At 37.2% G+C, this 12644-nt stretch overlaps 1 protein-coding gene across 4 annotated transcripts in view; it reads right to left on the reverse strand.

The window, feature by feature from the left end:
• The window catches only part of LOC127009265 (dedicator of cytokinesis protein 9-like), a 42307-nt gene that overhangs the window by 16003 nt on the left and 13660 nt on the right, over positions 1-12644 (reverse strand). For 2 of the 4 annotated variants that reach the window (XM_050882158.1, XM_050882156.1), the window contains 11 exons: positions 11279-11454; positions 9488-9642; positions 7895-8167; positions 7481-7666; positions 6017-6159; positions 4910-5179; positions 3345-3505; positions 3068-3188; positions 2160-2368; positions 1166-1307; positions 243-281 (listed from right to left, as the gene is read on the reverse strand). In XM_050882158.1, coding sequence (XP_050738115.1) covers positions 243-281; positions 1166-1307; positions 2160-2368; positions 3068-3188; positions 3345-3505; positions 4910-5179; positions 6017-6159; positions 7481-7666; positions 7895-8167; positions 9488-9642; positions 11279-11454 — 1875 coding nt within the window. Of the gene's footprint in view, positions 1-242; positions 282-1165; positions 1308-2159; positions 2369-3067; positions 3189-3344; positions 3506-4909; positions 5180-6016; positions 6160-7480; positions 7667-7894; positions 8168-9487; positions 9643-11278; positions 11455-12644 lie in introns of those variants that run through there. The other 2 variants (XM_050882157.1, XM_050882159.1) reach the window with 2 other exon arrangements.

Genomic DNA, 12644 nt, shown 5'->3' on the forward strand with positions numbered 1-12644 from the left:
ATAATTGAGGGCAAAACAACTAATTATGATTACAAGTAGCATGTACAAACTAAGTACATGCTATAATAATGACAGTGACGTAGATAGTGAGGACTCTCAGTGAAATTTTGCTGTTTAAATGCTTAAAATAGTATCAAATATGATATGTATTACCATGCAAAGCTTTCTTTCCATTTGCCACCTTCACTCCAAAGAAACATGTAATGCACAAAAACTCAAGCAGCTGCTGAGTGGGTACCTACCCGTGTGAAAGCGTGGAGGCTTCAAGGTGCATGCATCATCTAACAGGAACACCAGTGAAGACACAGCAAGCAGGAAGTAAAAGCAACAAGCTTGTAAACCTGTCTTAATTTAATCTATAATCCTTTTAATGATACACTTTTGAAATAAACAAATAAAAGAAGTATATGCAGTAAATGGTTTGGAAATGGAATTTTACTTGTATTGAGAATTGTAGTTTTCAAGGAAACATGCAACACTGGAGGACTTACTCCACCTCTCTCTTTTTTTTAACAAGAACACAAATCTACATGCTACTGAAATGTAAAATAAATAAATGTATGCATTCATCACACAGACATATAAATTTAAAAAAAGAGAGAAAAAATGGTTGTAGTAATCCAATTTGGAGATGCTTTATCTCACTCCAGATAATACAAGGGACACCTGTAGAAAGCACTAACTGCAGCAACTTTGACATACAAACTTTTGTTGCTTCTATACTCTCTTGAAAGAGTTCCTGCCACAAACTACTGGACAATCACAAAGTGTTGCTGTGTTTTTCTAGAAAACACACAGTGCACTAAGTATTACAAAATTCATCAAGATTATAACTGAAAAAATAAATGCTACTAATACTATACCAGGAGCTTCTTTTTCCCACTTGATTTAAAATGGTCGGTCTTTTCTAATTCTCCACCTTGGCTTAATGGTGAGCAGTCAGCAGTGTCAATGACAATGATGGCTCTATATGTTTTGTTTTTTTTAAGACATGGTAATGCCAATGAAAAAATATACAAATCTATCTCTAACACAGCATTTCAAAGTGTATCAAATTATATTTAAAACATATCTAGGGCACTAACTTAAGTGGAAAAAATGAACTAAGCAATAATGCTAAACAGATAGATATTATAACCATGACATGTAGCAAGAGAAACCTTACCTGCATCAAGACGTAAGTTTGATTCATCTCGAGGTATGTTGTCAGATATGATAGAAAAGATCTGGCAGCCATCTGGAAACTCTCCTTGATGCCTTAAATATTGTGCCATAAGAGCAGCAATGTGAAGCTGACAAAATGCAGCCTATTTAAAAAGAAAATGGGTTGATATGTTAGTATGACAGTTTTTGTCGCTACATAAAAACAGACTACCACTTGTAAGAAACTGAAGTTAACAACATATTACTAAAGAAAATGTCATGATATAACACATGAGGAGGATAGGTTTGAGAAAATACTGAATGAGAAAAATTATGAGATTTTAAGCTAAAACTGTGCAAAAATAGTGACTGTAATGGGATATGAATCAGAAGTGGATTAGAGCAATCAAGAGATAGTATCAGCAACAAAATCAAATATCTCTAATCATCAATACTGGGTTTAGGCTGTAAAGTGTGTCAGTAAAGGAAGATGAAAAAACTGTCATCTACTTCAAACATGTGTTAAGAAATAGGGGTGTTAGAAGGAACTTTATGAGGCATCCAACCCTCAATTAAGTTGCCTTACCTTACAAACTTTTCTACTTATGCCTATCAGTCATCAGCTCTCATCAAGCCCTGCCTTCCTTGTAAACATCAATGATATTCACATAAACATTTTTTCACTACTCTTGTCCTCGTCATTCTCTCTTCTCTCTCTTTAGCAACATTATCTGATGCCATTTCCTTCTGCCTTCTAGTCACATGATTTCTCCCTTTTATAGCTTTGCTGTACTTTAGTCCTTATTCCTGCCTGGTTCAAATATTTCACAAATGCTCCTTAGGATTTTTATATTCATTCCTCTAACTGCTAATCTTTACTGGTTATGCCAGAAAACTGTTTTACTTTAAAAATGACTCATGTTGTTTTTTAACAGATGAGAGGTTCCATGAATCTAGTTTGTTTTCCTACCATTCTTACTATCCCTACCTTACCTCACCTGAGAAACTTAACTCACCTCAGAGAGATCTCCATTCTTGACATGATGCTTTGACATGGCCTGAAGCCAGGTAGTGCGTAACTCAGGTGTGGCAGCATATGAGGCGGCCAGAGAGTGCTGCAAGTCACACAGCATTTCAGGGTCACGCTCATGCTCTCTCATCTGTGCTGTGGCCACCAAAACGGTTCGAATTCTTTTGGTCAAATCCCGTACTTCACTGACAAATCCTGAAATGGACATCTATTACAGTAGCCACCTCTTCTGTAACACCTCCCGCGGAACTTGCCCGTAAAAGTATTCCCAAGCCGCCAAAACAGAGCAGGAAGCATGGGAAAACACCTGGAATCTGGTGGCCATGTGCTTATATCTCATCTCCTACATAATCAACAGCTATTCTGCTGTTATATATGCATTCTACAAACCTTAAATCTTCTATAAATTAATAGGATAGAGAGTAGAGATTAAAAGAACTGCAAAAATAGCCATGAAATATGACTAGAACCCGCACGGCTGCAGGCAGCAAAGCCCATATTTACCAAAGGTATGCCAGGTTAGGTAGGTTAGGTTAGATTAGATTTGTCATTTTTTGAAGATAAATCCATGTGATATGGGCTACACCATTGTTTTTACTGGCAACGGAGTGGGCTACTGCGGTGAGCCACGGTTTGAAGCCACCTGCGGACACACAGGTTCCTGCACATATTTCATGGCTATTTTCATAGTATTTTTGATCTCTACATTCTTACTGCTTGTTCGTCAATTGAGATTTGTTCAAAAAGAGAGCTGTTTGAAAACCGAGGTTTGTCTGTATTACAAAGTGAGCACTTCATTATTGTACAGCTGGAATTTTCTGTTATAGCTCCCCTATTGGAGAGAGTTTTAAAGAGATATAGAACAAGAAAAATATGGTTGGAGAGAAGGCTTACCAGTATTATTCATTGCCTTGTCACTTGTAGCATAACTGTTTATCAAGGCCATGGACTCTTGGAATCTGGAGTTGTTCAAGCCAATGATTTCCCCAAGGAGCTGGGACACAGATATTATAACCTGAAAAAATTAAATATTGTGACCCTCTTGTCTATCAAAAATAAGACCTGGTAAAGAAAGTAATCTATAATCTATTATGTCTCAAAATCTTTAAGTGCAGCAAATAAATGTTTTGATAATATTCACACAAAGCATATAGACCTACAATCCCTGTACCTGTAAATGAACTCTGTTGATGCCTGTTCGTCTAGTGAACTCATAGTTGCTTCTCATGAGAAGGTAGAGCACAGCACAGGCTTCATGGCGCAAATTGGTCAGCTTACTGTTGCAGCATTTTAACATCTCGAAGCAGAGAGACCCACACAGTGAAGCATCCCCTGACATTAAGAGGTGTTGGAAATGCATTGTATATATTATGTAATGTCTTTCACAGCACATTTGCAAACATCAAAATTCACTCTGAAGCACAAACAGAAAGCAAAAGTAACAAAGCAGGGTTAGCCACTGACAAAGCAACAACACAAACAATTGTAAACTAAAAGGACAAGATGTAATTATATGCTTTTAAGGCCACATAATAAAAATGAATCATATTATGAGATCTAAATTACATTATGACATCACTTCACATTAAAACTAGTCTCCATTAACTGTTACAAGTTGAATCCTCCAGTGTTGGGAATCCTCTTGAAAGTATTGCTCTTTGACCGACATATGGTAAACTTGGTGATCCAGTACCTGGTGTATTAGATGCAAACATGTCACATTTAAGTCATGGATATATTTTTATTTTGAACCATCTCTGAGTCTGGAGATTAATAATTCCAAATGCAATGTGCTTCAGTCACCCATGAGTTGTCAAGATAGAGAGAAATTACCTAACATTCAACAACTTTTCCAACCACACAAGTTTACTTCTCATTCCTGCACCTCTTATCTCCCAGTGCTGTAGTGTTATTCATTATTTATATATTTTTTTCTTAAACCACTTCAGGACAACAGCAGAGACTTTTTCAATTAGCATCTGGGAGTCATAAAATTTCCTTCAGCCTTATCTGGACCTTTCATCTATCAGCAAGATCCTTGACTGAATTAATGTGGATAAATGAGCATCTACTGTATATGGATATAGCAGATTTCCTGTGCTTATAAGTTATAAATCAATTTGCTGCACAGGCATTGATAATTCAACATCATCTGTTACACTGCCACCAATACTACAGAACACTTTAAGAATTTAAAGAATTTTGAAATATTTCTGGATTCTGATTATGGCCACACAGGTAAAATCAAATGCAATGAGTCAAGGGAACTTTGAAGAGGATTCCAAACACACATACAAGTCCCTTCACAGATAAACAATCAACACAAAAGTATTAAAAAAGAAACACTTATGAAAATGAGTAATATGCCATAAACTAATATTTGTACTTATATTGAATATATCTAAGAATTTTGAAAGAAAAAGAACTATGACTATTGTTACTCAATTTTCTGTTCCAAGCAGGGGAGAATAGAAGAAACAAGAAAAAAAGATTGCCACCTACAACATCCTTCTCCAACATACACACCCACACATATAATTGGGTAAAGGAATCAGGAGACCCAACTGGATTTATAAAATTGGGAGCGATCAAATTAAGAAGGCACATGAGGATGTATTTCACCCACCTCCTTTCAGGAAGACTCAAACTCTCAGCCCTGTTTGCTTATGCAGGTTATTTAAGAAATATCTGAAATGAGAGTACTATACAAACTGTCATTGCAAATCAGTTACTTACCCTGGAACAGTGTTCGAGGAAAATTATTGATAAATGCTCTGATTGAGGCAAATACATGTTTCATCACATTTTCTGACTGTCCAAGTTGAAGGAAGAGTAAATGAAGAGCAAAAACTTGCTGCATAATAACTTCTGCTCCGTCCGAGACAAGGATGTCCCGGCAATGAGTTGTAAAATTACCCAGAGCATCAAGCACTATGAGACCAACTTCTGAAGCTAGATTAGCTTCTTGAAGAGCTTTCAGCCATCCTTCCCCTTCATGGCTGCTCACTAAAAGGAGGAAAATATATACGTTATATGTAGAATATGCAGTAACAACCTGAAAAAAATCCACACAAAGAAAATTATTTGATCATCATTCTATCATCTCTTTAGCCTAAGCTCTTTTACCAACTACAAGGAATCTAATTAAGCACATCTCAGCTTACCAGACTGTTCTAAGATGCATCATATATGTCCTAGGTTCCTGGAAGAATATCCAAGGGTGAAAGAAAAAGACTTCTTATAAAAAATCCTCTACTAGTGTCCTGACCATGAAAATGTACAAAAGGTATAAAAAACTGGGCCAAGGAGACATTTCTTTGTCTCACTGATAAAGTGTTGGTCTTCCCACCTCCCCGATTGTGATTCAAGATCCTCCTCAGTAAAGGTTGTTATTGCTACAAATGTAAAGATATTTCTACCATGCATGGCTTCTCCCAAGTGTAAGTGTAAGTGGGGAGGCGGCGGCCGAGTGGTCAATGTGCGAACGTGGTGAGCCCGAAGACCTACTGTGGACTAAATTTGAGTCATACCAAAACACGCTGATTTTTCAAACCATCGTCGAGTGGTGGAAGATTACCCACATGCTGCTAACACCGACGATGATGCATAATCAAGTTTCCCCTCCACTTGGACATATATCAACCTCAAGCCAGGTTTATCTACCTCCAAGGATAGCAATTCATTGTGGACATAAAAAATAAAAGTAATATCCCCACATGTAACCAGCTACACCCAAGTCTCAAAGATTGTTTTAAATCTGGAAACAGCATAAACATGTAATGGCCCTTTCATGATAATAAGTCGTTAAGAAAATGTTTGACAGAAAAATAATATACAACTCACCACTATAGCTATCAGTGGCTGTTGACATCCTGCTGCCAGAATATGGGGGCTGAAGTTTTGCTGGTAAAGTAGATGCTTTTTTGGGTGCCTGCTCTCGTACTATTTGTCTTTTCCCATTGTATTTGAAATGGTGCAAACAAAGCCTGTAAAGTAAAACAGATTATAGTCAGAGTCACAAAAGCAGCAGGGATAATCCTTCAGGGAGGGACTCGCGGACTTGGTATCATTGCTTGGGTGATGGTACTGTGCGCTCATTGGCCAATTCATAACTTGTTCTAACGTGCATGAAATTGACTTTGTATTCCTAGCAAAACCCTTTTTGAGTTGAGATAGCAGACTGCACCAATAGAAACTAATGCAATATTATCTTTATTGATAGACATGTGCCTTTTGAACTATTATAGATAAAACTGAAATGACATTCATAGCAAAACTAAGTCAGACTGCATGTAAACAGACAATATCCAGCAACTGAAGCGGCAAGCTTGATATTTTTAAGGCCTGTAAAGACTAGACTTTTTTCCCTTCTTTTCCTACAACAAAGTGCTAGGTTACAGTCTACACAATGCCATTTGTTAACTCATTTATTGTAAGATTTCTTAGTATATTTTAATAGTCCTGACAGCCATAATGTGTGGTGATGCTACGGAGTCATAATGTAAACAATGGCCTAAGGCAAGAACCTTCAATTCTCTCTTATCATGCTATTATTAATCCTGAGATGTATTTCCATTATTTTTGGGCAATAGTCATATGGAAGAGCAATTATAAGAATAACTATATTTTGATACCAACAGTGCTGATTTAAAGAGATAACAGAGAGCGAGAGCAGGCTATGTCATGGCAAATGGAATTTCCCGCAGGTCAGATCTAGTAAACAACAGCCAATGAGCGGCGCAGAGGCTGTCACCCAAGCAATGGTGGTCCGCAAGTCCATTCCTGAAGGATTATCCCCGCCAGCTTTAGTGGCCCCGACTATAGTTAAGCACAGCTCTAGTTTATATGAAAAGGAGAAAAATATATGTATGTGTGTGTGTGTGTGTGTGTGTGTATGAACTTACTTATAATACATATTTAGTTGTATTTACCTAGATGTAGTAGCAGCTGTAGTTGTTTTGTCTCCACATCTACTTTTATCCACCTTAGCTTAAAAGTCATCAACCTGCTTTACTTTTTGTTGCTTTTTTACCACTGGATCTACTATATTTACCTGGATTTACCTGCCTAAGCTGCTGTTCAACACTTCTGCACAATACTGGTAAGTAACAAAACACTTACATGAATGATTATATGAATATATTTTTCATTTTCAGGTTTCAGGGGCCCCTCACAATAATTTGAACAATTTCATAATCCAAATTGACCTTCAGTCCACTGCCATTTGGATCATCAGACTTTTTTACTGTATTATATATTATGACATGTTTTTTTTTACAATTATAAAGTAGTCGATAAAATACTTACTGTAGAAGTGTGAAGAAGTGGGTCAGAGCCTCATTACTGAGGGTGACCCACCAAGACACAAGGTGTGCCTCAGGGACATGCTTGAGTATGTGCAGGAAGCAGAGGAGGAGGTCACGCACTTCCGCAGGACAGAGCTTGTCGTACCTCACTGGCCCACTCTCTCCAGCAAATGCCACACTCAGGTTTCTACAAACAGTTAGTTTCTTATGGAGTATCCATCTTTTAGAAATGATCAAGGTATCATATCCATAACAATGGTAATGATGAACATTTATATTCATTCAAAGAGCACTTGAAAAAATCCTAGCTTCAACTTTTGAAGTATTATGAAACTGTAGTTAAAATATGAAAAGTTTTCAAACACTGAATAACAGTGATGAACTTCTAGATAAAAAGTACTAGTATCCATCTTACCTTGAATGAGTTTTTCCATCCTCATCTTCCTCCAAATCTTCTTCCAGTACATCTGAGTTTGCCACAGATGTCAGCTGGTCTTCAGACTCAAGACTAGAACTTGATCTTCCATTGACTAGTGCACTATGAGGAGACATCAGACCGCCTGGCCCAGCAATGATTGCCAGGTAGGAAGAGTCGCCTCTGCCAGACAGGCTGGATGCATCTGCTCGGCTGGAACCTTTCCGGGAAGGCGTGTTGTAGGTGCTCATGTCAATGCTTCCTGCTCCTGACCTGTTGCAAAATATTTAAGATTTATACATATGGAAATTTTATAACCATTTCTTTCATTTCATTAATAATTTTGATGTATGCACTATAAAAGAAATAAAGTTAAGTGCGTGAACCTTGGAGATATATTGCCTTAATCAATCTAGCTATCTAAATCTTCAACAACCCTTAGCTGTTGATTTCAGGAGGCCTGCTGCTGTTCCTGTCATTTTTAGCTACATTAGGAGTTGCATACCTCTGCTTCTGGATGCCCCCATGGGACAGTAAAAGCCTACAACTGATGAGAAAGCTTATGCCTTGGCTCAACTGGAATGAGGAGTCTGTGATTTACGTAGCTCAGGATATTGGAGTCACACACAAGACAGTTTACAACCTCAAAAAAGCTGCTGCAGGAATCCCTCCCAGTAGCACTCCCAAGTGGAGAGGATGTCCTAGGAGGAAGACCACCTCTCCTAGGACCAATACAATTTTCAAACGAGAGGTGATGAAAAACCAAGACCCCAGGAGTGAAACCTACAGAAATATAGCTTACAACACACAGAAATACAATGAATAGTACATCATCTTTAAATAGTAATGACAAGACCAACACCAATACCAAGACTGCTCACTGTTCAGTAAATAGCTGCTCTGTTAGAAATAATAAGTACTAAAAATAAGAATCAAAAATTCTGAATCATACCTTATTTTGGCAGATTGTTCAGCTTCAGCATGCAGGGAAGGAGGGAAAGGATGAAGGAATTATGGAGAAGAGGTTTGAGAAGCAGTCATTCTTCAGAACCACCAAACTTAGATCTGCTACACTTTCTCAATTTTCTTAATTAGATTCTGTTTTTCTTAATTTCATAGGTAACTTACTTTCTCTCTATTTTTTTCTGTTTCATGGCTAAAATTGTTATGCAGAAATCAAAAAGGAAATCATTGCTAAAGGCAAAAATAAGCATAAAATACATGACAGTATACCACCAAGTCTCCCTGAGCCTCACCAACCCAAACACGATTCCAACTTGCCATGGCATCTTGCAGCCATGTGCAATTGTGCACTGTAGCATCTTTATTCGTTCAAGCATAGCAATTATATTAGAAAAGAATTTGTAATAGCATAACTTATTCAGTGTAACATACCCAACTGTATACATGTAATACGATAGGAGTGACACAGGACAAGCACCAAAACTGTCTCAATGCAATCCCAATGAAAGGATGGTATGGCATGCAAGCTGCTGCCCTGCTCTTTGAAAACCAAATGGTGGCATCAAGCTGAATTAGGTGCAGCATCACATATATAAACATGTATAAACTACAGTGAAAGTGTCCACATACCTCCCGCTACGAGCCCTGGAACTTGCCCTGGGGTCTAGCCTGCGCTGGCTGGAGCTGATGGAGGATGGGGCAGGAGGCCAGCTGAGACGTTTAACATTCTCCAAAAGAATTGATACAATTGGAAAATATAAACAGGCGATCCTTCCTTGCTGTCCCTGAAAAAAAATAATGGTTAAACATTTTATTTGAAGGGCATACATAGGCAATTCTGTCATATTAAACAACCATGCATTATATCTTAACTCAATAGTTTAATTGCCAGGAAGCTGTCAAACTCTCAAATCATAAAGAATATAAAATTATTCACTTGTTTTCATGCATTTGATATACAGGATCACAATACCCAGAAGTTAGTTGAAACTTATAACAAATGACTTCAAATATCATGCATTCTCAGTTATTGAACAAGTACAATGTTACTTATATTTTCTTTTATTCACAATCCATAATCCAGAGCAATATTCTTTGTGCTGAAATGAAATGCAGGCTACACTCAAACTTAACTTTGATGCTTCATGAAGACTATGAGTAACAGCTGGGAAGGCATTATAAAAGCTCCATGAGCTTCCAAATGAAAAAATGATGTGAAAAGGAGAAAACTGCAAACTGTTTCAATGTCTAGCATGACATTTTTCAGCATTTAGATGGTTTGTATGAAATAGCTTGCCTTGTAACCTTTGGATTATGTAAAATGTATGCAAACAGAACATGAAAACTATAAATCATTCAAGTGACAAACAGGTTTTCCAGCTGATAAAGGTGCTGTCCCAGTTATTTCATTAACAATTCAGAATCTCTTTCATTCCACTCCAGAAGTGATATAGCTGAAATGACAACAGATATTGTGTGCAAACTATAGGAATGACTGAAACACTAATGTTCAAAAGGTCTGGGTTTGTAATGGAGATGCATAATTGTGCATTCATACAATGTGTATAGAGGTTAAATGGAAGGTAGAGGGTGGCTGGAGGGCAAGGAAAAGCTGGATAAGCAGGGATGTGGTAGACAAAAAAGTTGGGAACAGGTTGATCTTAAAAGAAAAAAAAAAGGAAAACAATCAGCCCTTGACCACTCCAGTTTCACTGTGCTGATTGTGGACCACAGTGGTAAAATCTACCTTTGTGAAAACCCATTTCACCTATTAAGTGCCCAGCTAATAGTGAAACTGACATAAATGCCTTTCTTTATCATTTACTGTGAAACCTCTGTTCTTAAATGGTGCCTAAGTATCTTCTGATGCCTCAACTTTCAGCTTGGCTAGATGCTATCTACATACAAGGGCATTGTCTGCCTCTGTATGGAGTATGCATCCCATATGTGAGGGACTTATACACACACACATGCACACACATCTTTTGGAGAGAGGAATTATCAGGAATTACAGACTGTGTTGGATGTTGATGTGAAAACTTTTCTGTTTTGAGTTTTTTTGTTAGTAGCAGTCACATCATTCAGAAGACCCCGTTGGTAACAATACTGCCACAAATATTAATATATTGGCCAATAGAAGAGAGTCCCTGCAGTCTCCCAGAAACAAGGAATCTGACATTACATGTGGAGGTAGGACATTCAGACATAAAATGGCATAACTGCCAACCTTTAAAGAAATTTTAAATTTGGATATTTTCAGCTGTACCAGTGGTGAAATCCATGTTAATTAATAACAACCATGATGGTGGAGGGTCGACTGAAAACGAGAAATAGGAGACAATTCTACTCTGATATCTCTAAATGGGGGAGTTCTAAGAGGGAATCAGAGATAAACATTGATAGAATTATAAAATGACTTACAGATTGTAAATATCTGTCATCAAAGGCATGCTTGGCCAACAGGTCCCTCAGAACACCAATCGCCACCCGCTGTACTTCTGCTATTTCTCCAAGTGAAACACGTAATTCACTCAACAAGGCACCCACAAGAAAATGTCTTGAGTTGAAATCAGTGCTAAGGAAGAATTCATCTGTACCTGGAAATACAAAACAATAAGGAATATAACCACTGACACTCAGCAATTACACCACTTCCTTACACTGAGATCAACACTATAGTGTCTTAGTGATATCAATTTACATCTTGATAGCTTGTCTTTTGCAGAAGACAATAAAGCATGCTATATTGCTAACTTTAAAAATATGCATTTGTCATACAAGCAAGGCGGTATTTAGGTATTCAATAGAGCCAAAATTATTCATCTGCATCATTTTGAATATTATAAAGTTCCTGAGGGTGGTAAAGGCTTCAAACCCTTCATGCTTATAGACAGATCTTGCTTCCTGCACTTCTCACAAACATTTTAACACTTTCTTTTCATTTCATTTCTTACCTGTTTTTACACTTAATATCCACTTTCTTCCCCAAAGTGTCTCTGATTATCATCAACATTTTTTTACTAATTAAAATAACTCGTTCTTTTTGCCTAATTTCAATGCTCAACAACTTCCAACTGCTTTCATATCTCATCAATAGTTACTCCTCTACCTAGTATCACATTAACTATTTACCTCATCAAGGACCCCAAGTCTTTTCTGTAGCACCTTGCCCATAGTGCTTGGAAATATTCCAAATGGTATTGTCACAAATTTTTAGCAAAATGTTCTTACACCATCCCTTCCTGTAGCCTCCTCCTCTCTGCTTGTGTAACACCAAATCCAAGATAATGCAAGATGAACATTTCATGGCTTAAAAATAGTAGGCAGCAGCATTTTAAACAGCCTTCAGAAAACATTTAGAATCAACACCATGCAATTTTTTTTATTCAACCTTCTACTCAAAAACTGGTATAATAACTCTCTAAACTTATTTTTTGGAAAAGCTTATCCTTAATAATTACTACATCTGACTGTTTTACCATGTATATGAATAATGAACTGCTCACCTTTGATATACCTTATTAAATATTTTTCCACTTCACCCAAAACTAAATTAAGGCATCTACATATTATCAATTTATTTCCTGTTGACTTGAAACATGAACAGCTTCATATGCAGCAAAAGTCCTTTAATCTGGATACCAGCAGGCCAGCAGACCAGTGGCATTTTTGGATTAGTTGTTGTTTCAGACTTTTTAAATGTCAACCCCAAAATCTAGATTAGAAAAACTTTTCCTAAATGCTAATGCACAATATCATTGCCTGTCTGCGACTTAATCAAGCATTA

The sequence above is a fragment of the Eriocheir sinensis genome, chromosome 40, assembly GCF_024679095.1.
Source record: "Eriocheir sinensis breed Jianghai 21 chromosome 40, ASM2467909v1, whole genome shotgun sequence".
NCBI classification, from domain to species: domain Eukaryota; kingdom Metazoa; phylum Arthropoda; class Malacostraca; order Decapoda; family Varunidae; genus Eriocheir; species Eriocheir sinensis.